Source organism: Oenanthe melanoleuca, chromosome 25 (assembly GCF_029582105.1).
Source record: "Oenanthe melanoleuca isolate GR-GAL-2019-014 chromosome 25, OMel1.0, whole genome shotgun sequence".
In the NCBI taxonomy this organism is placed as follows: domain Eukaryota; kingdom Metazoa; phylum Chordata; class Aves; order Passeriformes; family Muscicapidae; genus Oenanthe; species Oenanthe melanoleuca.
In genome coordinates, this window is record NC_079358.1 from 8,244,208 (window position 1) to 8,271,669 (window position 27,462).

A 27,462-nucleotide genomic window follows, 5' to 3' on the forward strand; every position below is an offset into this window, starting at 1 on the left:
CACACACCATGACCCAGGTTGTCCGTGCCCCCTCAGACACACTGACCCAGGTGTCCCTGTCCCCAACAAACACCTGACCCAGGTGCCCGTCCCCACACACACCGACCCAGGTGTCCCTGTCCCCACACACCTGACCCAGGTTCCTGTCCACTGTCCCCACACACACCTGACCCAGGTGTCCCTGCCCCCCACGCACACCTGACCCAGGTGTCCTGTCCCCAGACACACCTGACCCAGGTGTCCCTGTCCCCACGCACACCTGACCCAGGTGTCCCTGTCCCCAGACACACCTGACCAGGGTCCCTGTCCCCACACATCCTGACCCAGGTGTCCTGTCCCCAGACACACCTGACCCAGGTGTCCTTTCCCCTCAGACACACCTGACCCAGGTGTCCCTGTACCCTCACACACCTGACTCAGGTGCTCCTCCCCCAGTTCACACCTGACCCAGGTGTCCCTGTCCCCTCAGACACACCTGACCCAGGTGTCCCTGTCCCCACACACACCTGACTCAGGTGCTCCTGCCCCCCAGTTCACACCTGACCCAGGTGTCCCTGCCCCTCAGACACACCTGACCCAGGTGTCCCTGTCCCCACACACACCTGACCCAGGTGTCCCTGTCCCCACACACCTGACCCAGGTGTCCCTGTCCCCACCCCCACACCTGACCCAGGTGTCCCTGTCCCCACACACACCTGACCCAGGTGTCCCTGTCCCCCAGACACACCTGACCCAGGTGCCCCTGCCCCCCTCAGACACACCTGACCCAGGTGCCCCTGTCCCCACACACACCTGACCCAGGTGTCCCTGTCCCCAGACACACCTGACCCAGGTGTCCCTGCCCCCCAGACACACCTGACCCAGGTGTCCCTGCCCCCCAGACACACCTGACCCAGGTGCCCCTGCCCCCCAGTTCACACCTGACCCAGGTGTCCCTGTCCCCACACACACCTGACCCAGGTGTCCCTGTCCCCCCCACACACCTGACCCAGGTGTCCCTGTCCCCAGGGCCTCCTCGGCGCGGGCGGGCCGGCTGGAGGCGGCGGTGGCCACCTACCGTGGGCGGGCGGCGGCGGCGGGCGAGCTGCGGCGCTGGGTGCGGGCGCTGGAGGAGCGCCACGCCGCACAGGTGCGCCGGGCAGCGCACCTGCAGCAGCAGCTGGGCCGCGCCCAGGCCGGCTGCGCGCAGCTGGAGGCCGCCCGCAGGCAGGTGAGGGGCAGGTGAGGGGCTGGGAGGGGCTCGGTGGCTGCGGGGCTGGTGGGCAGGTGGTCACGGTGGTCACGGTCACGGTGGTCACGGTGGTCACGGTGGCTGGGTGGTCACAGTGGCCAGGTGGTCATGGTGGTCACGGTGGACAGGTGGTCACAGTGGCCAGGTGGTCACGGTGGTCACAGTGGCCAGGTGGTCACAGTGGTCACAGTGGTCACAGTGGTCACGGTGGCCAGGTGGTCACAGTGGCCAGGTGGTCAGGTGGCCAGGTGGTCATGGTGGTCACAGTGGCCAGGTGGTCACGGTGGTCACGGTGGCCAGGTGGTCACGGTGGTCATGGTGGCCAGGTGGCCAGGTGATCACAGTGGCCAGGTGGTCATGGTGGTCACGGTGGCCAGGTGGTCACAGTGGCCAGGTGGTCGTGGTGGCCAGGTGGCCAGGTGGTCACAGTGGCCAGGTGGTCACGGCGGTCACGGTGGCCAGGTGGTCATGGTGGCCAGGTGGTCACGGTGGCCAGGTGGTCACAGTGGCCAGGTGGTCACGGTGGTCATGGTGGCCATGGCGGTCACAGTGGCCAGGTGGTCATGGCAGTCACAGTGGACAGGTGGTCACAGTGGCCAGGTGGTCACGGTGGTCACAGTGGCCAGGTGGTCACAGTGGCCAGGTGGTCACAGTGGTCACAGTGGTCACGGTGGCCATGGCGGTCACAGTGGCCAGGTGGTCACGGTGGTCACGGTGGACAGGTAGTCACAGTGGCCAGGTGGTCACAGTGGCCAGGTGGTCACAGTGATCAGGTGGTCACAGTGGCCAGGTGGTCACAGTGGCCAGGTGGTCACAGTGATCAGGTGGTCACAGTGGCCAGGTGGTCACAGTGGTCACAGTGGTCATTGTGGCCAGGTGGTCACGGTGGCCAGGTGGCCATGGTGGTCACAGTGGCCAGGTGGCCAGGTGGTCACGGTGGTCACAGTGGCCAGGTGGTCACAGTGGCCAGGTGGTCACGGTGGCCAGGTGGCCATGGCGGTCACAGTGGCCAGGTGGCCAGGTGGTCATGGTGGCCAGGTGGCCATGGCAGTCACAGTGGCCAGGTGGTCACAGTGGCCAGGTGCCAGGTGCCAGGTGGTCACAGTGGCCAGGTGCCAGGTGGTCACAGTGGCCAGGTGGTCACAGTGGTCACAGTGGCCAGGTGGTCACAGTGATCAGGTGGTCACAGTGGCCAGGTGATCAGGTGGTCACAGTGGCCAGGTGGCCAGGTGCCAGGCGGTCACGGCGGTCCCCGCGGTCCCGGCAGGTGGAGGAGCTGAGCGGGCAGCAGGCGGAGGCGGCGCTCAGGGCTGAGAAGTGGCACCTGGAGTTCCGGCACCTGCAGGAGCGATTCGAGGCTCTGAGCCAGGAGAAGGAGGTGGGGGAGGCTTGGAAAGGTGGAGACACCTGGGGATGCACCTGGGGATAGCTGGGGACACCTGGGACACACCTGGGGACACCTGGGGACACCTGGGGACACCTGGGACACGCCTGGACATACCTGGGGACATCTGGGACACACCTGGGGACAGCTAGGACACGCCTGGAGATACCTGGGGACATCTGGGACACACCTGGGGACACCTGAAACACACCTGGAGATACCTGGGGACATCTGGGACACACCTGGGGACAGCTGGGACACACCTTGGACACACCTGGGGATATCTGCACACCTGAGGATGCTTTGGGGATACCTGAGGACACCTGGGGACATCAGGGACACACCTGGAGATACCTGGGGACACTTGGGACACACCTGGGGACATCTGGGACACACCTGGGGACACACCCGAGGACACCTGGGGACACCTGGGACACACCTGGGGCACATGTGGGGATACCTAGGACACACCTGGGGACACTTGGGACACACCTGGGGACACCTGGGGATACACCTGGAGATACCTGGGACACACCTGGGGCGGGCTAGGGACACACCTGGAGATAGCAGGGACACACCTGGGGACACCTGGGGACATCTGGGACACACCTGGGGACATCTGGGACACACCTGGGGACACCTGGGACACACCTGGAGATACCTGGGACACACCTGGGGAGGGCTAGGGACACACCTGGAGATAGCAGGGACACACCTGGGGACATCTGGGACACACCTGGGGACATGTGGGACACACCTGGGGACACCTGTGACCCTCCCAGAGGCTGCTGGAGGAGCGGGACGCGCTGCGCGAGGCCAACGAGGAGCTGCGCTGTGTGCAGGTGCAGCAGAGCTACCTGAGCCAGACAGGTGAGGTGGGAGGGGCCACACACCCCCTGGGAGGTGACAGACACCTGTGAGAGGTGACAGAACACCCTGAGAGGTGACAGACACCTGTGAGAGGTGACAGACACCTGTGAGAGGTGACAGAACACCCTGAGAGGTGACAGACACCTGTGAGAGGTGACAGAACATCTGTGAGAGGTGACAGAACACCCTGAGAGGTGACAGACACCTGTGAGAGGTGACAGACACCTGTGAGAGGTGACAGAACATCTGTGAGAGGTGACAGAACACCCTGAGAGGTGACAGACACCTGTGAGAGGTGACAGATACCTGTGATATGTGATAGACACCTGTGAGAGGTGACAGATACCTGGGAGAGGTGACAAAACACCTGTAAGAGGTGACAGACACCTGTGAGAGATGACAGAACACCTGTAAGAGGTGACAGACACCTGTGAGAGGTGACAGAACTCCCTGAGAGGTGACAGACATCTGTGAGAGGTGACAGACACCTGTGAGAGGTGACAGACACCTGTGAGATGTGACAGACTCCCTGAGAGGTGACAGACACCCCTGAGAGGTGACACAACACCTGGATAGGAGGGGACACACTCCTGACCTTGCGCAATCCTGAGAGCCCCCACTTTGGGTTTTGGGGGGCTCCTGGGTGTTTTTGGGTGTGCAGGGGACAATTTTGGGGTGTCACCCCTCGTCCCCCTGCCCATAACTCACCTTTTACCCCCCCACCCCAGACACAGGCCCAGCCCCTCCCCAGAATTTGGCAGCTGAGATCCTTCCTGCAGAGCTCAGGTAGGTGTCCATAAACACGGGGGGGGGGGGTCCCCAAATTTTTGTGACCAGCCAGGTGTGTCCCCCCTCCCCTCCCCTCCCCAGGGACACGGTGACGCGGCTGCGGCGGGAGAACCGGCGGCTGCGGCTGCAGCGGGACCAGCTCCAGCACAGGTGGGGAAACTGGGGTGGGGAGGGGGTCAGGGGGTCCCCCAAATCCTTAACGAACCCCCCTCAATCCTTAATGACCCCCAAAAACCGCAGGCTGGAGGCGGCTGAGCCTCGGGTGGAGCAGGGGAGGCTGCAGGAGGAGGTGAGTGGGGGAAGGGGAGATTTTGGGGGGTCTTGGTGGGGGGGGGTCACATTTTTTTGGGGGGCTTCACTTCTCTCTCTCACTTCCCCCCCCGTTTTTGCTGCTGGATGAGACCCCGGAGGACCTGTGAGTTTTTTTTTTGGGGGGTGAGGGTTAATTTGGGGAGGCCTTCCAAAATTCCAAACTTGTGACCCCCCCACTTTCCACAGGGATGAGCTGCCGGAGGGAGAGGAGGAGGAGGAGGAGGAAGAGCTGAAGCCCCCCAGGGCTGGTATGAGGGGGTCCTGAGTGGGTATCAGAATTTGGGGTGAAAATCTGGGGGGTTTCTGGGGGTGATGTCTGGAGGGAGGGGGCAGGAGATGAACTCTGCCTCAGTTTCCTCAGGAAGATTTGGGGGCGGTTTGGGGAGGTTAAACTCCCTCTTTGTTTCCCCCCCCACCCAGGATCAGGATTTAGAGGTTCCACGAGGTCACCCCCCAAAAACCCCTCAGCATCCCCTGGGGACCCCCCCAGAACTGCCCCTTTGGCCCCAGTCCTGCAGCTGCTCCGCAGCCAGCTGCAGGAGAAGGACGCGCTGATCCGGCACCTGGAGGTGAGGGGGTTAAATTTGGGGTTTTTGGGGGGTCCTGGGGGTTCAGTTTTGGCTGAACCCCCCTTTTGGACACCCCCCTCAGAACGACTGGGAGCGCAGCCGGGCCCAGCGGGAGCGTGAGGAGAAGCTGCTGGTCACAGCCTGGTACAACATGGTGAGGGGGGGTCCAGCAGCGCCTGGGGGGGACCTTGGGACACCTGGAGGGGCTGCAGGGGGGGAACAGGTGGGTTGGGGGGAAAAAATACCACAGGAGGGGCTGAAGGGGGGTCACAGCTACCTGTGGGTGAGGCATCCGTGGTGAGGGTCTGTCTGTGGGTGAAATATCCATGGTGAGGGTCTCTCTGTGGGTGAGGTATTCATGGTGAGGGTGTGTCCATGGGTGAGGGTCTCCATGGTGAGGGTCTGTCTGTGGGTGAGGGTATTCATGGTGAGGGTGTGTCCATGGGTGAGGGTCTCCATGGTGAGTGTCTGTCCATGGGTGAGGGTATCCGTGGTGAGGGTCTGTCCATGGGTGAGGGTATCCATGGTGAGTGTCTGTCCATGGGTGAGGGTCTCCATGGTGAGTGTCTGTCCATGGGTGAGGGTATCCGTGGTGAGGGTCTGTCTGTGGGTGAGGGTCTCCATGGTGAGGGTCTCTCCATAGGTGAGGGTATCCATGGTGAGGGTCTCTCTGTGGGTGAGGGAGACCCTCTCCATGGTGAGGGTCTCTATAGGTGAGGGTATCCATGGTGAGGGTCAGTCGGGGGGTGAAATATCCATGGTGAGGGTCTGTCTGTGGGTGAGGGTCTCTCCATAGGTGAGGGTCTCCATGGTGAGGGTCTCCCTGTGGGTGAGGGTCTCCATGGTGAGGGTCTCTCTGTGGGTCAGGGCACCCATGATGAGTGTCTCCATAGATGAGGGCACCCATGATGAGTGTCTCCATAGATCAGGGCACCCATGATGAGTGTCTCCATAGTGAGGGCACCCATGATGAGTGTCTCCATAGCGAGGGCACCCATGATGAGTGTCTCCATAGTGAGGGCACCCATGATGAGTGTCTCCATAGATGCGAGCACCCATGATGAGTGTCTCCATAGTGAGGGCACCCATGATGAGTGTCTCCATAGATGAGGGCACCCATGATGAGTGTCTCCAGGGGTCAGGGCACCCATGGTGAGTGTCTCCATAGATGAGGGCACCCATGATGAGTGTCTCCATAGATCAGGGCACCCATGATGAGTGTCTCCATAGTGAGGGCACCCATGATGAGTGTCTCTCCATAGATGAGGGCACCCATGATGAGTGCCTCCATAGTGAAGGCACCCATGATGAGTGTCTCCATAATGAGGGCACCCATGATGAGTGTCTCCATAGTGAGGGCACCCATGATGAGTGTCTCTCCATAGATCAGGGCACCCATGATGAGTGTCTCTCCATAGATCAGGGCACCCATGATGAGTGTCTCTCCATAGATGAGGGCACCCATGATGAGTGTCTCCATAGATCAGGGCACCCATGATGAGTGTCTCCATGGGTCAGGGCACCCATGATGAGTGTCTCTCCATAGTGAGGGCACCCATGATGAGTGTCTCCATAGTGAAGGCACCCATGATGAGTGTCTCCATAGATCAGGGCACCCATGATGAGTGTCTCCATAGTGAGGGCACCCATGATGGCGCCGCCGTTGACCCCGCCATTGACCCCGCTGTCCCCTCAGGGCCTGGCGCTGCAGCAGCAGGAGGGAGGGACGCCATCCCGAGCCCTGCCCAGCGGGGCTCAGTCCTTCCTGGCCCAGCAGCGCTTGGCCACGGTCGCCCGCCGAGCGCGAGCCCCTCATGGCCGAGCTCCCCTCAGCTGATGGATCCCCAAAATTCCTCTGGGCTGGACCCACTGCACACACTACAATCCCCACCTCCTTTTGGGGGGGGCTGGACTTTGCTCCCTTAATTTTTTGGAGGAGTTTTTAGCACTTCTATTTTTGTAGCTTATTTCAGGGGGGTTCTTGTGTGTTTTACCCCCATAAAATCTTCTAATAAAGCCTCAGGACTCAGCGCTGGAGATTTATTATGAGGGGGGACATTGTGGGGATTGTACAGGGCTCCCCTCATGTTTTCCCGCTCTTTTCCCTTAACATTTTCCCTTTTTCCCCTCACATTTTCCCTTTTTCCCCTCACATTTTTCCGCCCTTTTGCCCCTCACATTTTCTCTTTTTCCCCTCACGTTTTCCCGCCCTTTTCCCCCTCACATTTTCCCTTTTTCCCCTCACATTTTCCCTTTTTCCCCCTCACATTTTCCTGCTCTTTTCCCCCTCATGTTTCCCTCTCTTTTTCCCCTCACATTTTTCCGCCCTTTTTCCCCTCATATTTTCCCGCCCTTTTTCCCCTCACATTCTTGTTTTTCCCCCTCACATTTTCTCTTTTCCCCCTCACGTTTTCCTGCTCTTTTCCCCCTCATGTTTCCCTCTCTTTTTCCCCTCACATTTTCCCGCCCTTTTTCCCCTCACATTTTCCCTTTTCCCCCTCATGTTTCCCTCTTTTTCTCCTCACATTTTCTGCTCTTTTCCCCCTCACATTTTCCCTTTTCTCCTCGCATTTTCCCGCCATTTTTCCCCTCACATTTTTGTTTTCCCCCTCACATTTTCCCTTTTCCCCCTCACATTTTCCCTTTTTCCCCCTCACATTTTCCTGCTCTTTTCCCCTTCATGTTTCCCTCTCTTTTTCCCCTCACATTTTTCCACCCTTTTTCCCCTCACATTTTCCGCTCTTTTCCCCCTCACGTTTTCCCTTTTCTCCTCGCATTTTCCCGCCATTTTTCCCCTCACATTTTTGTTTTTCCCCCTCACATTTTCTCTTTTCCCCCTCATGTTTTCCTGCTCTTTTTCCCCTCATGTTTCCCTCTCTTTTTCCCCTCACATTTTTCCGCCCTTTTTCCCCTCATATTTTCCCGCCCTTTTTCCCCTCACATTCTTGTTTTTCCCCCTCACATTTTCTCTTTTCCCCCTCACATTTTCCTGCTCTTTTTCCCCTCATGTTTCCCTCTCTTTTTCCCCTCACATTTTCCCGCCCTTTTCCCCCTCACATTTTCCCTTTTCCCCCTCATGTTTCCCTCTCTTTTTCCCCTCACATTTTTCGCTCTTTTCCCCCTCACATTTTCCCTTTTCTCCTCGCTTTTTCCCGCCATTTTTCCCCTCACATTTTCGTTTTTCCCCCTCACATTTTCTCTTTTCCCCCTCATGTTTTCCTGCTCTTTTTCCCCTCATGTTTCCCTCTCTTTTTCCCCTCACATTTTTCCGCCCTTTTTCCCCTCATGTTTTCCCACCCTTTTCCCCTCACATTTTCTCTTTTTCCCCTCACGTTTTCCTGCTCTTTTCCCCCTCACATTTCCTGCCCTTCTTTCCTTCACATTGTCCCTTTTCCCCTCACATTTTCCTGCTCTTTTCTCCTCACATTTCCCTCTCTTTTTCCCCTCATGTTTTTCTGCTTTTTCCCCTCACATTTTCCTTTTTTCCCCATCACATTTTTCTGCTCTTTTTCCCCCTCACGTTTTCCCTTTTCCCCCTCATGTTTTTCCGCCCTTTTTCCCCTCACATTTTCCCTTTTCCCCTCACTTTTTCCCGCTCTTTTCCCCTCACATTTCCAGTTCTTTCCCCCTTTTTTTCTGGCCATTTTCCCTCATAATTAAGGGAAGCCCTCTAGTTAACCCTTTGAAATGATGGAAAAAAAGTTTTGCCCCCTCAATTTAATCCTAAAAAATGGAAAAAGGGGTCCCCTCTGTCTGGATAAAAAGGGTCTCCCTCCAAACAAAACCTAAAAATAGTGAAAAAGGTGGAGTTTCCCTCAATTCAAACCCTTAAAATGGAGGATCCTGCCTCAAGTTAAATTTTTAAAATGTAATTCCCCCTCAGTTTAACCCCCCAAGATGCTTCCTCCTCCCATCACTGGTTTTTGTGAAGAAACACCTTTTTTGGGACATTTTGACACCATTTTCCCCATAAAGTCCCTAAAAACAGAGAGACCCTGTTGATGCAACTCTTAAACCTGCTCATTAAGAGGCTCCTTTCAATTTAAACCCTTAAAAAGGATGGAAAACAGATTTCTACCTAATTTAACCATTTAAACAACGAAAAAGCTAGATTGACCCTCAACTGAATCCCCAAAATAACTTAAAAAAATGCGGTTTCTGTATCAATTAAACCTCTTCAAATCATGGAAGAGGCAGGCTTTTCCTTCAATTTAAACCTTTAAAATATTTCAGAAGACTCTTTAATTTACTCTTTAAAATCCGCAGTAAAACGCCGCGTACGTATCGTCGAGGCGTCCGTATGACTTTAAATCCGCCGCCATATTTGAAAAGGGCAGCGCGGCGGCTTCAGGCGCGCAGCGCGCATGCTCAGAAGGCGGGGAGTATCAATGTCAACCCGCCGCCATATTTGAAAAGGGCAGCGAGGCGGCTTCAGGCGCGCATGCTCAGAAGGGCAGGCGGGGTACCGGAAGTGCGTCAGGCGCGGGCGGAAGCGGCCGGGACGGGCGGGTGCCGGAGGGTCGCGGCGGCCGCGCCATGGTGGATTACAGCGTGTGGGACCACATCGAGGTCTCGGACGACGAAGACGAGACTCACCCCAACATCGACACCGCCAGTCTTTTCCGATGGCGGCACCAGGTGCGGCTCGGCTGGCCCCGCGTCATTCCCTCACCGCCTCAGGCCTGGCATTCCGCGGGAGGCCCGTTCCCATGGCGACCGGGCCTGGGATTCCCTGAGGGAAGGGGAAGGGGAAAGGGAAAATGAAGTGATTTTGTTCCTCGCTGAGGTTCCTGTGGGGTTTAAGCTTCTCCTTGTGCTGCCCTCAGCGCCGCGATTCGCGCAGGGACGTGGCGTGAGGGTGTTGTGATCATTGATAAATGATTGGTGTTCATCACAGACGTTTTGGGGTTTGTATAAACCAGAATACTTAAAATAAGAAAAGAATGTGGACCTAGATAAAGGGGAATAGATGATTAAACCGACTGTGATCATTGATAAATGATTGGTGTTAATCACAGAAATTTTGGGGTTTGTATAAACCAGAATACTTAAAATAAGAAAAGAATGTGGACCTAGATAAAGAAGAATAGATTATTAAACCCACTGTGATCATTGATAAATGATTGGTGTTCATCACAGAAATTTTGGGGTTTATATAGACCAGAAGACTTAAAACAAGAAAAGAACATAAACCTAGATAAAGAAGAATAAATGATTAAACCCACTGTGATCATTGATAAATGATTGGTGTTAATCACAGACGTTTTGGGGTTTGTATAAACCAGAAAATTTAAAATAAAAAAAGAATGTGGACCTAGATAAAGGAAAATAGATGATTGACCTCCCCTCTGTTTAAATCCCCCAGTTATGAATTTTGTGAAGGAAATCTTTAGCAGATAGTTTGTGGTTGATCACACAAAAACAGGAAATCGGATTCTGCAAAAAAACCTTTCAGACTATGGAAAACCTTTTTTTTTCTGTTTCACAAACTGGTATTCACAATATTTGTAACAGGGGGATTGAAACAGAGAGGATTTAATAATTTATTTCCCTTTATCTAGCTCCATGTTTTTTATTTTAGTGGTTTATACAAACCCCAAAACTTCTGTGATTAACACAAATAATTTATCAATTATCACAGAGAATTTAATAATCTATTTCCCTTTACCTAGGTGTATGTTCTTTTCTTAATTTAACTATTCTGGTTTATACAAACCTCAAAATTTCTGTGATTAACACCAATCATTTATTAATTATCACAGTGGTTTTATATCATCTATTTGCCTTTATCTAGGTTTATATTCTTTTCTTTTTTTAACTATTCTGGTTTATGCAAACCTCAAAACTTCTGTGATTAACACCAATAATTTGTTAATTATCACAGAGAGTTTAATCATCTATTCTCCTTTATCTAGATTTATGTTCTTATTTTAAGTATTCTGGTTTCTACAGACCCCAAAACTTCTGTGATTAGCACAAATAATTTATTAATTATCACAGAGAATTTAATAATCTATTCCCCTTTTATCTAGGTTTAGATTCTTTTCTTATTTTAAGTATTCTGGTTTCTACAAACTCCAAAACTTCTGTGATTAACACCAAGCATTTATTAATTATCACAGAGAGTTTAATAATTTATTTCCATTTATCTAGCTCCTTGCTCTTTCCTTATTTTAAGTGTTCTGGTTTCTACAAACCCCAAAATTTCTGTGATTAACACCAATTATTTATCAATTATCACAGTGGTTTTATATCATCTATTTTCCTTTATCTAGGTTTATATTCTTTTCTTATTTTAACTATTCTGGTTTCTACAAACTTCAAACCTTCTGTGATTAACACCAAACATTTGTTAATTATCACATTGGGTATAATAATTTATTTCTCTTTATCTGGCTCCATGTTCTTTTCTTATTTTAAGTATTCTGGTTTCTACAAACCCCAAAATTTCTGTGATGAACACCAATCATTGGTTAATTATCACAGAGTGTAACCATCTATTCTCCTTTTTCTAGGTTTAGATTCTTTTTTTTTTCAGTATTCTGGTTTCTACAAACCCCAAAACTTCTGTGATTAACACCAATCATTTATCAATGATCACAGTGGTTTTATATCATCTATTCCACTTTATCTAGATTTATGTTCTTTTCTTATTTTAACTAATCTGGTTTATACAAATCCCAAAATTTCTGTGTTTTACACCAATCATTTATTAATTATCACAGTGGATTTAATCATCTATTCCCCTTTATCCATCTCCATGTTATTTTCTTATTTTAAAGATTCTGGTTTCTACAATCCTCAAAACTTCTGTGATTAACACCAATCATTTGTTAATTATCACAGTGGGTTTTATCATTTATTTCCCTTTATCTAGGTTTAGGTTCTTTTCTTTTTTTAACTATTTTGGTTTATGCAAACCTCAAAACTTCTGTGATTAACACAAATAATTTATCAATTATCAAAGTGGTTTTATTTCACCTATTCTCCTTTATCTAGGTTTAGATTCTTTTGTTTTTTTAACTATTCTGGTTTCTACAGACCCCAAAACTTCTGTGATTAACACCAATCATTTATTAATTATCACAGTGGGTTTAATAATTTATTTCCATTTATCTAGCTCCTTGCTTTTTCTTTATTTTAAGTGTTCTGGTTTATACAAACCCCAAAACTTCTGTGATGAACACCAATCATTTGTTAATTATCACAGTGGGTTTTATCATTTATTTCCCTTTATCTAGGTTTTGGTTCTTTTCTTTTTTTAACTATTTTGGTTTATGCAAACCTCAAAACTTCTGTGATTAACACAAATCATTGGTTAATTATCACAGAGAGTTTAATCATCTATTTCTCTTTATCTAGGTTTATATTATTTTATTTTTTTAACTGTTCTGGTTTCTACATGCCTCAAAATTTCTGTGATTAACACCAATCATTTATCAGTTATCACAGTGGTTTTATATCATCTATTTGCCTTTATCTAGGTTTATATTCTTTTCTTATTTTAACTATTTTGGTTTCTACAAACCCAAAAACTTCTGTGATTAACAGCAATCATTTTTTAATTATCACAGTGGGTTTAATAATTTATTTTCCTTTATCTAGCTCCATGTTATTTTCTTTTTTTTAACTATTCTGGTCTCTACAAACCCCAAAATTTCTGTGATTAACACCAATCATTTATCAATTATCACATTCCCTGTTTTCCCGTAGGAACCCAGACTGGGGGAAGTTCCCCCATTCCAGGACACCCCTTTTCCCTCTTTCCCCTCATCCCTCTGTAATTCCTTCTCCATTCCCCCAATCCCTGCTGTGCCCAGGAATTTGGACAACCCCAAAATTTCCCTTTTTTGTGTCCCTGAGGATGAAGCAGTGACACTTCCAACGGTTCCAAATCCTCAGAATCTTGGAATTTCTACAATTCTATAAAAAAGCTGCTGCTCCCTCCTAACTCCAAAAGCCGGGAATGATGAATTAAAGCGAAATTAAAGCGAAATTAAAGGGAAATTGAATCAATCCTGGTGATTTTCCCCCCTGCAGGCCCGGGTGGAGCGGATGGAGCAGTTCCAGAAGGAGAAGGAGGAGCTGGATAAAGGCTGCAGGGAGTGCAAGAGGAAACTCGCCGAGTGCCAGAAGAAGATGAAGGAGCTGGAGGTGGCTGAGGCAGAGGGTGGCAAAGGGGAGCTGGAGAAGCTCCAGGCCGAGGCTCAGCAGCTGAAAAACGAGGAGAGGAGTTGGGAGAACAAGCTGGAGGAGCTGAGGAAGAAGGAGAAGAACATGCCCTGGAACGTGGACACGCTCAGCAAGGACGGATTCAGCAAGGTGGGGCAGGGGGACCCCAAATCCCTGGTTCTGGTTTGGGTTCCTGGTCTGAAATTGTTCCTATTCCTGGTTCTGGTTTGGGGTTCTGGTCTGAAATTGTTCCTGGGTTTGTTTTTGGTTTTTTTTGGGGTTTCTCAGAGTGTTTTCAACGTGAAACCCGAGGAGAAGGAGGAGACGGAGGAGCAGAAGGAGAAGAAACACAAAACGTTCGTGGAGAGATACGAGAAGCAGATTAAGCACTTTGGTGAGGGGCTGGGGTTGCACTGGGAGGGACTGGGATATACTGGGAGGGGCTGGGATCACACTGGGAGGGGCTGGGGTTGCACTGGGAGGGACTGGGATATACTGGGAGGGGCTGGGATCACACTGGGAGGGACTGGGATTGCACTGGGGGGGACTGGGATATACTGGGAGGGGCTGGGATTGCACTGGGGGGGACTGGGATATACTGGGAGGGGCTGGGATCGCACTGGGAGGGGCTGGGATCACACTGGGGGGGACTGGGATGTACTGGGAGGGGCTGGGATATACTGGGAGGGGCTGGGATATACTGGGAGGGGCTGGGATTGCACTGGGGGGGACTGGGATATACTGGGAGGGGCTGGGATTGCACTGGGGGGGACTGGGATATACTGGGAGGGGCTGGGATCGCACTGGGAGGGGCTGGGATCACACTGGGAGGGGCTGGGATCACACTGGGGGGGACTGGGATATACTGGGAGGGGCTGGGATCACACTGGGAGGGACTGGGATAGACTGGGATCACACTGAGAGAGACTGGGATTGCACTGGGGGGGACTGGGAGTGACTGGGATCACACTGGGAGGGGCTGGGATCACACTGGGAGGCACTGGGATAGACTGGGATCACACTGGGGTATACTGGAATTGTACTGGGGGGGACTGGGAGGGACTGGGATCACACTGGAGGGGACTGGGATATACTGGGATCACACTGAGAGAGATTGGGATTGCACTGGGGGGGACTGGGATAGACTGGGAGGGGCTGGGATCACACTGGGAGTGACTGGGATATACTGGGAGGGGCTGGGATCACACTGGGAGTGACTGGGATACACTGGGAGGGGACTGGGATAGACTGGGATCACACTGGGAGGGGCTGGGATCACACTGGAGGGGACTGGGATAGACTGGGATCACACTGGGAGGGGCTGGGATCACACTGGGGGGGACTGGGATAAACTGGGATCACATGGGGAGTGACTGGGATAGACTGGGATCACACTGGGATCAAGCTGGGATCAAGCTGGGAGTGACTGGGATATACTGGGAGTGACTGGGATATACTGGGAGTGACTGGGATATACTGGGAGTGACTGGGATATTCTGGGAGCCACAGATTCCCCACAAGATAAATGCCTCAAAAACCCCAAAATTGGGGGATTTCACCCCAAAACCCACCCAGAGCTGGGGGGGAGATTTTTGGGATCACACTGAATCAGACAAGGAGCCCCAAAAACCCCAAAATTTCAGGATTTCACCCCAAAATCAGCCTCACATTTTCTGGCTCCTCCCAGCTCCCATCAACCTGAAACTTTTCTCCTCTGAAAAATTGACAATTTCACGAAATTTTTCAATTTTTTTTTACCTTGCTGAAGCTCAATTTAGAAAGAATTTAATCAAATTTAATTAAACTTCATTAAATATTCTCTCCCTTTTCTCCTCAGCTTTCTCCTGATGGAGACAAGGAGCCCCAAAAAACCCAAAATTTCAGGATTTCACCCCAAAATCAGCCTCACATTTTTTGGCTCCTCCCAGCTGTGTCGAGACCAACCTGAAATTTTTCACCTCTGAAAAATTGACAATTTCACGAAATTTTTCAATTTTTTTACCTTGCTGAAGCTCAATTTAGAAAGAATTTAATGAAATTTAATTAAACTTCATTAAATATTCTCTCCCTTTTCTCCTCAGCTTTCTCCTGATGGAGACAAGGAGCCCCAAAAACCCCAAAATTTCAGGAATTCACCCCAAAATCAGCCTCACATTTTTTGGCTGTGTCAGGACCAACCTGAAATTCTTCACCACTGAAAAAAATCAATAATTTAATGAAATTTTTCTTTTTTTTTTTTTACTTTGCTGAAGCTCAATTTAGGAGAAACTTAATTAAATTGAATTAAATTTTATTATATTTCATAAATGTTCTCTCCCTTTTCTCCTCACCTTTCTCCTGATGGATTTTTGGGGATGAAAATAAATTTTTTGGGTGTTTTTCAGGGATGCTGAGGCGCTGGGATGACAGCCAGAAGTACCTGTCAGACAACCCTCACCTGGTGTGTGAGGAGACAGCCAATTACCTGGTGATCTGGTGCATCGACCTGGAGGTGGAGGAGGTGAGCACTGGGCAAAAATCTGGAAAAAATCCAAATTTTCCAGGTTAAAATTATCATATTCTCATTTTTTTAGTATTTTTCCCCATTTTTTCCTATGAGAATTGGGCTCAAATCTGGAAAAAATCCAAATTTTCCAGGTTGAAATTATCATATTCTCATTTTTTGTTTTATCCCCCATTTTTTCTTGTAAGGATTGGGCTCAAATCTGGAAAAAATCCAAATTTTCCAGGTGAAAATTATCATATTCTGATTTTTTTAGTATTTTTCCCCATTTTTTCCTATGAGAATTGGGCTCAAATCTGGAAAAAAATCCAAATTTTCCAGGTTAAAATTATCATATTCTGATTTTTTTAGTATTTTTTCCCATTTTTTCCTATGAGGATTTGGGTGAAATATGGAAAAATCCATTTTTTTCCAGGTTAAAATTGTCATATTCTCATTTTTTAGTATTTTTCCCCATTTTCTTGTATGAGAATTGGGCTAAAAACAGGAAAAAAACCCAATTTTTCCAGGTAAAAATTATCATATTCTGATTTTTTTAGTATTTTTCCCCATTTTTTCCTATGAGAATTGGGCTAAAAACAGGAAAAAAATCCAATTTTTCCAGGTTAAAATTGTCATATTCTCTTTTTTTTTTTACTTTATTTCCCCATTTTTTCCTATGAGGATTTGGGTGAAATCTGGAAAAATCCATTTTTTTCCAGGTTAAAATTGTCATATTCTCATTTTTTTAGTATTTTTCCCCATTTTTTCCTATGAGAATTTGGGTGAAATCTGGAAAAAAATCCGTTTTTTTCCAGGCTGGAATTGTCATATTCTGCTTTTTTTAGTATTTTTCCCCATTTTTTCCTATGAGAATTGGGCTCAAATCAGGAAAAAAATCCAATTTTTCCTGGTTAAAATTATCATATTCTGATTTTTTAGTATTTTTCCCCATTTTTTCCTATGAGGATTTGAGTGAAATCAGGAAAAAAATCCAAATTTTCCAGGTTAAAATTATCATATTCTGATTTTTTTAGTATTTTTCCCCATTTTTTCCTATGAGAATTGGGCTCAAATCTGGAAAAAAAACCCAATTTTTCCAGGTTAAAATTGTCATATTCTGCTTTTTTTAGTATTTTTCCCCATTTTTTCCTATGAGAATTGGGCTCAAATCTGGAAAAAATCCAATTTTTCCTGGTTAAAATTATCATATTCTGATTTTTTTAGTATTTTTTCCCATTTTTTCCTATGAGAATTTGGGTGAAATCTGGAAAAAATCCATTTTTTTTCCAGGCTGGAATTGTCATATTCTGCTTTTTTTAGTATTTTTCCCCATTTTTTCCTATGAGAATTGGGCTCAAATCTGGAAAAAATCCAAATTTTCTAGGTTAAAATTATCATATTCTGATTTTTTTAGTATTTTTTCCTATGAGGATTTGGGTGAAATCAGGAAAAAATCCAATTTTTCCTGGTTAAAATTATCATATTCTGCTTTTTTTAGTTTTTTTCCCCATTTTTTCCTATGAGAATTGGGCTCAAATCAGGAAAAAATCCAAATTTTCCTGGTTAAAATTATCATATTCTGATTTTTTTAGTATTTTTCCTCATTTTTTCCTATGAGGATTAGAGTGAAATCAGGAAAAGAATCCAAATTTTCCAGGTTAAAATTATAATATTCTGATTTTTTTAGTATTTTTCCCCATTTTTTTCTATGAGGATTTGGGTGAAATCTGGAAAAAATCCAATTTTTCCAGGTAAAAATTATCATATTCTGATTTTTTTAGTATTTTTTCCTATGAGGATTTGGGTGAAATCAGGAAAAAATCCAATTTTTCCAGGTTAAAATTGTCATATTCTCATTTTTTTAGTATTTTTCCCCATTTTTTTCTATGAGGATTTGGGTGAAATCTGGAAAAAATCCAAATTTTCAGGTTAAAATTTTCATATTCTCATTTTTTTAGTATTTTTCCCCATTTTTTCCTATGAGGATTGGGCTAAAATCTGAAAAAAAATCCAATTTTTCCAGGTTAAAATTATCATATTCTGATTTTTTTAGTATTTTTTCCTATGAGGATTTGAGTGAAATCAGGAAAAAAATCCAATTTTTCCTGGTTAAAATTATCATATTCTGATTTTTTTAGTATTTTTCCCCATGAGGATTTGAGTGAAATCAGGAAAAAATCCGTTTTTTCCCAGGCTGGAATTGTCATATTCTGCTTTTTTTAGTATTTTTCCCCATTTTTTCCTATGAGGATTGGGCCCAAATCTGGAAAAAATCCAAATTTTCCAGGTTGAAATTGTCATATTCTCATTTTTTGTTTTATCCCCCATTTTTTCCTATGAGAATTGGGCTAAAATCTGGAAAAAATCCAAATTTCCAGGTTAAAATTATCATATTCTGATTTTTTTAGTATTTTTCCCCATTTTTTTCTATGAGGATTTGGGTGAAATCTGGAAAAAATCCAAATTTTCCAGGTTAAAATTATCATATTCTGATTTTTTTAGTATTTTTCCCCATTTTTTCCTATGAGGATTGGGCTAAAATCAGGAAAAAAATCCAAATTTTCCAGGTTGAAATTGTCATATTCTCATTTTTTGTTTTATCCCCCATTTTTTCTTGTAAGGATTGGGCTCAAATCTGGAAAAAATCCAATTTTTCCAGGTAAAAATTACCATATTCTGATTTTTTTAGTATTTTTTCCTATGAGGATTTGAGTGAAATCAGGAAAAAATCCAAATTTTCCTGGTTAAAATTATCATATTCTGATTTTTTTAGTATTTTTCCTCATTTTTTCCTATGAGAATTTGGGTGAAATATGAAAAAATCCATTTTTTTCCAGGTTGAAATTGCCTTATTCTCTTCTTTTTTTTAGATTTTTTCCTATGAGAATTGGGCCCAAATCTGGAAAAAATCCAATTTTTCCAGGTTAAAATTGTCATATTCTGATTTTTTTAGTATTTTTCCCCATTTTTTCCTATGAGAATTTGGGTGAAATCTGGAAAAAAATCCGTTTTTTTCCAGGCTGGAATTGTCATATTCTGATTTTTTTAGTATTTTTCCCCATTTTTTCCTATGAGAATTGGGCTCAAATCTGGAAAAAATCCAATTTTTCCTGGTTAAAATTATCATATTCTCATTTTTTTAGTAATTTTCCCCATTTTTTCCTATGAGAATTTGGGTGAAATCAGGAAAAAAATCCAATTTTTCCAGGTTAAAATTATCATATTCTGATTTTTTTAGTATTTTTCCTCATTTTTTCCTATGAGGATTTGGGTGAAATATGAAAAAATCCGTTTTTTTCCAGGCTGGAATTGTCATATTTTTATTTTTTTTTAGGTTTTTTTTTTTTCCTATTTTTAACTATGAGAATTATTTTGGGGTCAATTTGGAATTAATTTGGGATCATTTTGGGGTTAAATTTGGATCAATTTGGGATCAGTCTGGGATTTCTTTGGGATTAATTTGAGATTATTTTGGGATCAAATCTGGATTAATTTGGATTAATTTGTGATTAATTTGGGATTAATTTGGGATCAAATTGGGATCAAATTTGGGCTCAATTTGAGATAAATTTAGGTTAAATTTGGGTTTAAATTTGCATCAATTTGGGATGAATGTGAGATAAATTTAGGAATAATTAGGGATAAATTTGGGATTAATTTGGGATTAATTTAGTATCAGTTTGGGATTAATTAGGGATAAATTTGTGATCAATTTAGGAATAATTTAGGATTAGTTTGGGGTAAATTTGGGATCAATTTGGAATTAATTTGGGATAAATAATTTGGGATTTGGGATCCATTTGGGAATAATTTGGAATAAATTTGGGATAATTTGGGATTGATTTGGGAATAATTTGGGGATAAATTTGGGAATAATTTGGGATCAATTTGGGTTTAATTTGGGGTTAAATTTGGGATAATTTGGGATTGATTTGGGATCCATTTGGGAGTAATTTGGGGTTAAATTTGTGATAATTTGGGATAGATTTGGGATCAATTTGGGAATAATTTGGGGATAAATTTGGGATAATTTGGGATCAGTTTGGGAATAATTTGGAATAAATTGGGATAATTTGGGATTGATTTGGGATCAATTTGGGAATAATTCAGGATAAATTTGGGATAATTTGGGATAGATTTGGGAATAATTTGGGGTTAAATTTGGGATTGATTTGGGATCAATTTGGGAATAATTTAGGATAAATTTGGGATAATTTGGGATAGATTTGGGAATAATTTGGGGTTAAATTTGGGATTAATTGGGGATTGATTTGGGAATAATTTGGGAGTAATTTGGGATAATTTGGGGTTGACTTGGGACAAATTTGGGAATAATTTGGGGTTAAATTTGGGAATAATTTGGGATAGATTTGGGAATAATTTGGGGATAAATTTGGGATAATTTGGGAATAATTTAGGATAAATTTGGGATAATTTGGGATCAGTTTGGGAATAATTTGGAATAAATTGGGATAATTGGGGATTGATTTGGGAATAATTTGGGAATAATTTGGGATAATTTGGGGTTAAATTTGGGAATAATTTAGGATAAATTTGGGATAATTTGGGATCAGTTTGGGAATAATTTGGAATAAATTGGGATAATTGGGGATTGGTTTGGGAATAATCTGGGAATAATTTGGGGTTAAATTTGGAATAATTTGGAATCAATTTGGGAATAATTTGGGGTTAAATTTGGGATAATTTGGGATTGATTTGGGATCCATTTGGGAGTAATTTGGGGTTAAATTTGGGGTAATTTGGGATAGATTTGGGATTGATTTGGGATCAATTTGGGAATAATTTGGAATAAATTCGGGATAATTTTGGATAGATTTGGGATCCATTTGGGAGTAATTTGGGGTTAAATTTGGGAATAATTTGGGGTTAAATCTGGGCTAATCTGTGATTAATTTGGGATCAAACCCCCTCCAGTCTCCTCCCAGTGACCCCAGCCCCTCACCCAGCCCTTCCCAGTGGGGAATTTGGGGCATTTTGGGGAATTTTTAACCCCTTCCTCGCCAGAAACACGCCCTGATGGAGCAGGTTGCCCACCAGACCATCGTCATGCAGTTCATCCTGGAGCTGGCCAAGAGCCTCAAGGTGGATCCCAGGGCTTGTTTCAGGCAGTTCTTCACCAAAATCAAGGTAAAAAAACCCAAAATCCTGCCCTGAGGGGGAGGGGAGACAGGTTTTGGGTTCGGCCTCGGGATTTTTGGGGGGTTTGAGGAGGGGAGGAGGGGGCTGGTGGGATTGGGGGGGGAGGGGTGGGGTGGAATTTGGGGTGTAGGGGGTGGAATTTGGGGTGTAGGGGGTGGAAATTGGGGTTCAGAGGTGGAATTTGGGGTTTGGAGGGTGGAATTGGGAATTTAGGGGGTGGAATTTGGGGTTCAGAGGTGGAATTTGGGGTTTGGAGGGTGGAATTGGGAATTTAGGGGGTGGAATTTGGGGTTCAGAGGTGGAAATTGGGGTGTAGGGGGTGGAAATTGGGGGTTTGGAGGGTGGAATTTGGGGTTTGGGGGTGGAATTTGGGGTTCAGGGGGTGGAATTTGGGGTTCAGGGGTGGAATTTGGGGTTTGGAGGGTGGAATTGGGAATTTGGGGGGGGAATTTGGGGTTTGGGGGTGGAATTTGGGGTTTGGGGGTGGAAATTGGGAATTTAGGGGGTGGAATTTGGGGTTTGGGGGTGGAATTTGGGGTTTGGAGGGTGGAAATTGGGGGTTTGGAGGGTGGAAATTGGGGTTTGGGGGTGGAATTTGGGGTTCAGAGGTGGAATTTGGGGTTTGGGGGGTGGAATTGGGAATTTAGGGGGTGGAATTTGGGGTTTGGGGGTGGAATTTGGGGTTTGGAGGGTGGAAATTGGGGGTTTGGAGGGTGGAAATTGGGGTTTGGGGGTGGAATTTGGGGTTCAGAGGTGGAATTTGGGGTTTGGGGGATGGAATTGGGAATTTAGGGGGTGGAATTTGGGGTTTAGGGTTGGAATTTGGGGTTTAAGAGTCGGAATTGGGGGTTTGGGGCTGGAAATGAAGGTTTGGGGTTGGGATTGGGGGTTCAGGGGTTGGAATTTGGAGTTTGGAGGGTGGAATTTGGGGTTCAGGGGTTGGAATTTGGGGGTGGAAATTGGGGTGTAGGGGGTGGAATTTGGGGTTCAGGGAGTGGAATTTGGGGTTTGGGGGTGGAATTTGGGGTTTGGGGGTGGAAATTGGGGTTTGGGGGGTGGAATTTGGGGTTTGGGGGTGGAATTGGGAATTTAGGGGGTGGAATTTGGGGTTTGGGGGTGGAAATTGGGGGTTTGGGGGGTGGAATTTGGGGTTTGGGGGTGGAATTTGGGGTTCAGGGGTGGAATTGGGAATTTAGGGGGTGGAAATTGGGGTTCAGGGGGTGGAATTGGGGGTTTGGGGGGTGGAATTTGGGGTTCGGGGGTGGAATTTGGGTTTCAGGGGTTGAAATTTGGGGGTGGAAATGGGGATTTAGGGTTGGAATTCAGGGTTTAAGAGTCGGAATTGGGGGTTTGGGGCTGGAAATGAAGGTTTGGGGTCGGGATTGGGGGTTCAGGGGGTGGAATTTGGAGTTTGGAGGGTGGAATTTGGGGTTCAGGGGTTGAAATTTGGGGGTGGAATTTGGGGTTTGGGGGGTGGAATTTGGGGTTCAGAAGTGGAATTTGGGGTTTGGGGGGTGGAATTGGGAATTTGGGGGTGGAATTTGGGGTTTGGGGTGGAAATTGGGGTTTAGGGGTGGAATTTGGGGTTTGGGGATGGAAATTGGGGTTTGGGGGTGGAAATTGGGGGTTTGGAGGGTGGAATTTGGGGTTTGGGTGGTGGAATTTGGAATTTAGGGGGTGGAATTTGGGGTTCAGGGGGTGGAATTTGGGGTTCAGGGCTGGAATTTGGGGATTTAGGGTTGGAATTGGTGGTTTGGGGCTGGAATTGGGGATCTGGTGTTGGGATTAAGGGTTTGGGGGTGGAATTGGGGATTTAGGGATTTGGAATTGGTGTTTTGGGGCTGGAATTGGGGATTTAGGGTAATAATTGGGGATTTAGGGGTGGAATTTGGGATCTGGTGTTGGAATTAAGGGTTTGGGGGTGAAATTTGGGGATTTAGGGGCTGGAATTGAGGATTTAGGGCTGGAATTAGGAATTTAGGGTTGGAATTGAGCATCTGGGATTATAATTTGGGCTTTTCAAACCCTACAAACAAAACCTTGACATTCCAATCCCAACCCCAACACCCCCAAAACAAAACCCCCAAACCCCCCCAACCACCAACCCCGCCTCGGGGGTGAATTTTGGGGTTCACCCCCGCCCTGAGCCCCCCAAATCCCCCCCAGACCGCAGACCAGCAGTACCTGGAGGGGTTCACGGAGGAGCTGGAGGCGTTCAAGGGGCGGGTGCGGGGCCGGGCGCGGGCGCGGCTGGAGCGGGCGCTGCGCGAGTACGAGCAGGAGGAGCGGCGCAAGCGCCTGGGGCCCGGCGGGCTCGACCCCGTGGAGGTGTACGAGGCGCTGCCGGCCGTGAGTGCGGGCCGGGGGGAGTGGTGGGGGTTTGGGGGGGAAATCCTGAAATTTGGGGGTGAAATCCTGGAATTTTGGGGGTGAAATCGTGAAAGTTTGGGGGTGAAATCCTGAAATTTTGGGGTGAAATACTGGGGGTTTGGGGGTGAAATCCTGAAAGTTTGGGGGTGAAATCCTGAAATTTGGGGGTGAAATCCTGAAATTTGGGGGTGAAATACTGGGGGTTTGGGGGGGAAATACTGGAGTTTTGGGGGTGAAAACCTGAAATTTGGGGGTGAAATCCTGACATTTTGGGGTTTTTTGGGGGTGAAATCGTGAAATTTGGGGGTGAAATACTGAAAGTTTGGGGGTGAAATACTGAAATTTGGGGGTGAAATACTGGGGGTTTGGGGGTGAAATCCTGGAATTTTGGGGGTTTTTGGGGGTGAAATCGTGAAATTTGGGGGTGAAATCCTGGAATTTTGGGGTTTTTTGGGGGTGAAATCCTGGAGTTTGGGGTTTTTATGGGGGTGAAATAGTGAAATTTGGGGGTGAAATCCTGAAATTTGGGGGTGAAATCCTGGGGGTTTGGGGTGAAATACTGGGGGTTTGGGGTTTTTCGGGGATGAAATCCTGGAATTTTGGGGGTGAAATACTGAAAGTTTGGGGGTGAAATACTGGAGTTTTGGGGGTGAAATCGTGAAATTTGGGGGTGAAATCGTGAAATTTTGGGGTTTTTTGGGGGTGAAATCGTGAAATTTGGGGGTGAAATACTGAAAGTTTGGGGGTGAAATCCTGAAATTTGGGGGTGAAATACTGGGGGTTTGGGGGTGAAATCCTGGAATTTTGGGGGTTTTTGGGGGTGAAATCGTGAAATTTGGGGGTGAAATCGTGACATTTTGGGGTTTTTCGGGGGTGAAATCCTGGAGTTTGGGGTTTTTAAGGGGGTGAAATCGTGAAATTTTGGGGTTTTTTGGGGGTGAAATCGTGAAATTTGGGGGTGAAATCCTGAAATTTTGGGGTTTTTTAGGATTAAATCCTGGAAGTTGGGGGGTTTGGGGTGAAATCATAGAATTTTGGGGTTAAATTCTGAAATTTTGGGTTTTTGGGGGGAGATTTCTTGTGGGCATCTGTGGCTCCCAGAATATCCCAGTCCCTCCCAGTTGATCCCAGTCCCTCCCAGTTTGATCCCAGTCCCTCCCAGTCCCTCCCAGTCCCTCCCAGTTTGATCCCAGTCCCTCCCAGTCCCTCCCAGTCCCTCCCAGTCCATCCCAGTCCCTGTTCCCACAGGAGCTGCAGAAATGTTTTGATGTCAAGGACGTTCAGATGCTGCAGGAAACCATCAGCAAAATGGATCCAACTGTGAGTTTGGGCCCCAAAATCCTCCTGGGGGGTCCCAAATCCCTCAGGGGAACCCCAAATCCATCATGGGGATCCCCAAATCCATCATGGGGATCCCAAATCCATCATGGGGATCCCCAAAACTCCTCAGGAGTTTTTGGGGGAAGCCCCAAATCCCCTCAGGACGTCCCTAAATCCCCTCAAGATGTCCCTAAATCCCTCCTGGGGATCCCAAATCTCCTCAGGAGAATCCTAAATATCTCAGAAAAGCCCAAAATCCTTCAGTGGGGGATCCTAAATCCCTCCTGGGGATCCCAAATCCATCATGGGGAGCCCCAAAACTTCTTGGGGAGCCCCCAAACACTTTGGGGAAACCCCAAATCCCTCAGTGTGTGTCCCCAAAACTCCTCAAGGGGTCCCTGAATCTCCTCAGGGGAGCCCCAAATCCCTCAAGGATGGTCCCAAATCTCCTAAGTCTTTCAGTGGGGGATCCCAAATCCCTCCTGGGGATCCCAAATCCATCATGGGGATCCCAAATCCATCCTGGGGATCCCCAAAACTCCTTGGGGAGCCCCCAAACACTTTGGAGAAAATCCCAAATCCCCTAAGGGGTTCCCAAATCCCTCAGCAAACCCCTAAATCCCTCCTGGGGATCCCCAAAAGTCTCCTCTGGGGTTCCCAAATCCCTCAAGGATGCCCCTAAACCCCTCAGAAAAGCCCTAAATCCGTCCTGGGGATCCCAAATCCATCATGGGGATCCCAAATCCATCATGGGGATCCCAAATCCATCCTGGGGATCCCCAAAACTCCTTGGGGAGCCGCCAAACACTTTGGGGAAACCCCAAATCCCCTCAGGATGTCCCTAAATCCCTGAGAAAAGCCCAAAATCCTTCAGTGAGGGATCCCAAATCCCTCCTGGGGATCCCCAAAACTTCTTGGGGAGTCCTCAAACACTTTGGGAAACCCCAAATCCCTCAGTGTGTGTCCCCAAAACTCCTCAAGGGGTCCCTGAATCTCCTCAGGAGGGTCCTAAATCCCTCAGGAAAGTCCCAAATCCTTCAGTGGGGGATCCCAAATCCCTCCTGGGGATCCCAAATCCATCATGGGGATCCCAAATCCATCATGGGGAGCCCCAAAACTCCTTGGGGAGCCCCCAAACATTTTGGGGAAGCCCCAAATCCCCTCAAGATGTCCCTAAATCCCTCCTGAGGATCCCAAATCTCCTCAGGAGAATCCTGAATATCTCAGAAAAGCCCAAAATCCTTCAGTGGGGGATCCCAAATCCCTCCTGGGGATCCCAAATCCATCATGGGGATCCCAAATCCCTCCTGGGGATCCCAAATCCCTCCTGGGGATCCCCAAAACTCCTTGGGGAGCCCCCAAACACTTTGGGGAAACCCCAAATCCCCTCAGGATGTCCCTAAATCCCTGAGAAAAGCCCAAAATCCTTCAGTGAGGGATCCCAAATCCCTCCTGGGGATCCCCAAAAATCCCCTCAGGGGTTCCCAAATCCCTCAAGGATGTCCCTAAACCCCTCAGAAAAGCCCTAAATCCGTCCTGGGGATCCCAAATCTCTCATTGGGATCCCAAATCCCTCCTGGGGATCCCAAATCCCTCCTGGGGATCCCAAATCCATCATGGGGATCCCAAATCTATCCTGGGGATCCCCAAAACTCCTCGGGGAGCCCCCAAACACTTTGGGGATCCCCAAAAATCCCCTCAGGGGTTCCCAAAATCCCTGCTGGGGCTCCCCAAACCCCCTCCGTGATCCCCCAAGCCCCTTTGCCGACCCTTTAATTGGAATTTTAATTTAATTTTGATTTTCAGGAGGCCAAGTACCACATGCAGCGCTGCATCGACTCGGGGCTGTGGGTGCCCAACGCCAAGGGGGGGGCGGGGGAGGCTCCTGGGGAGGAGCTGAAGAAGGAGAACGGAGCAGAGGAGACCCCAAAACCCTGAGGGGAACCCCCAAAAAAAAAAAAAAAAACCAGAAAAGGTCAAAAAACAAACAAAAAAAAAATTAAAATGAAAATTTAAAAAATACTCCAAGCCGCACACACACACATATCCTGCCCCTCCCCCCTCACGCTGCCCCACCCTGTGCTTTTCACTTTTGGGGTTTTTTTTTGGGGTTTTTTTGGGTTTTTGGGAGGTTTGGGGTCCCCCCCCCCACCCTGAGGCAGACCCAGGTGGGGTTTGGGGTTTTTTTTTTGGGGTTTTTTTTGGGGGGGTGAGAGTGGAGAATAAAGAGATTGGAGAGGCTGAGTGTGGAGTTTGGGGTGATGGGGGGGATGGGGGCTCCCAGTGTGTCCCAGTCCCTCCCAGTATATCCCAGTCACTCCCAGTTTGATCCCAGTCACTCCCAGTGTGATCCCAGTCACTCCCAGTATGATCCCAGTCCCTCCCAGTTTGATCCCAGTCACTCCCAGTATGTCCCAGTCACTCCCAGTTAGATCCCAGTCCCTCCCAGTTTATCCCAGTCCCTCCCAGTTTGATCCCAGTCACTCCTAGTTTGATCCCAGTCACTCCCAGTTTGATCCCAGTCACTCCCAGTATATCCCAGTCACTCCCAGTATATCCCAGTCACTCCCAGTTTGATCCCAGTCACTCCCAGTATATCCCAGTCACTCCCAGTTAGATCCCAGTCGTTCCCAGCGTGATCCCAGTCCCTCCCAGTATATCCCAGTCAGTCACTCCCAGCACCCCCCAGTGTGGATCCATCCCATTCCCAGTTTGGGTCCAGCTGTGCTCCCAGTTCAGATCCAGCTGTGCCGCTCAGGCCCCGCCCCCTGGATCGCTCTGACCACGCCCCTTTCACCAC

General features: G+C 47.7%; 2 protein-coding genes and 1 long non-coding RNA gene across 4 annotated transcripts; 2 read left to right on the plus strand and 1 right to left on the minus strand.

Annotated features, from left to right (window-relative positions):
- Positions 1–8: 8 nt before the first annotated feature.
- Positions 9–7,184, plus strand: HOOK2 (hook microtubule tethering protein 2). The gene is made up of 12 exons (XM_056509955.1): positions 9–58; positions 961–1,210; positions 2,499–2,609; positions 3,398–3,485; positions 4,214–4,271; positions 4,356–4,424; positions 4,515–4,562; positions 4,657–4,689; positions 4,773–4,834; positions 5,007–5,155; positions 5,238–5,309; positions 6,852–7,184. Exons 1-12 carry the CDS (start codon positions 9–11, stop codon positions 6,990–6,992), a joined length of 1,131 nt encoding a protein of 376 aa, XP_056365930.1. The 3' UTR covers positions 6,993–7,184.
- Positions 2,661–3,394, minus strand: LOC130262988 (uncharacterized). 2 transcript variants are annotated; one of them, XR_008842241.1, is made up of 3 exons: positions 3,352–3,394; positions 3,204–3,287; positions 2,661–2,681 (listed from the first exon to the last, which is right to left on the minus strand). It is a non-coding gene; the product is annotated as an uncharacterized LOC130262988 (long non-coding RNA). The 2 variants fall into 2 exon arrangements; XR_008842240.1 differs by lacking the exon at positions 2,661–2,681 and adding an exon at positions 3,030–3,054.
- A 2,425-nt stretch (positions 7,185–9,609) lies between the features above and the next one.
- On the plus strand, positions 9,610–26,900 carry CDC37 (cell division cycle 37, HSP90 cochaperone). Its single transcript, XM_056510259.1, has 8 exons — positions 9,610–9,793; positions 13,196–13,477; positions 13,616–13,721; positions 15,712–15,827; positions 20,838–20,960; positions 23,139–23,321; positions 24,591–24,662; positions 26,469–26,900. Exons 1-8 carry the CDS (start codon positions 9,692–9,694, stop codon positions 26,598–26,600), a joined length of 1,116 nt encoding a protein of 371 aa, XP_056366234.1. The 5' UTR covers positions 9,610–9,691; the 3' UTR covers positions 26,601–26,900.
- The last annotated feature ends 562 nt before the right edge of the window (positions 26,901–27,462 follow it).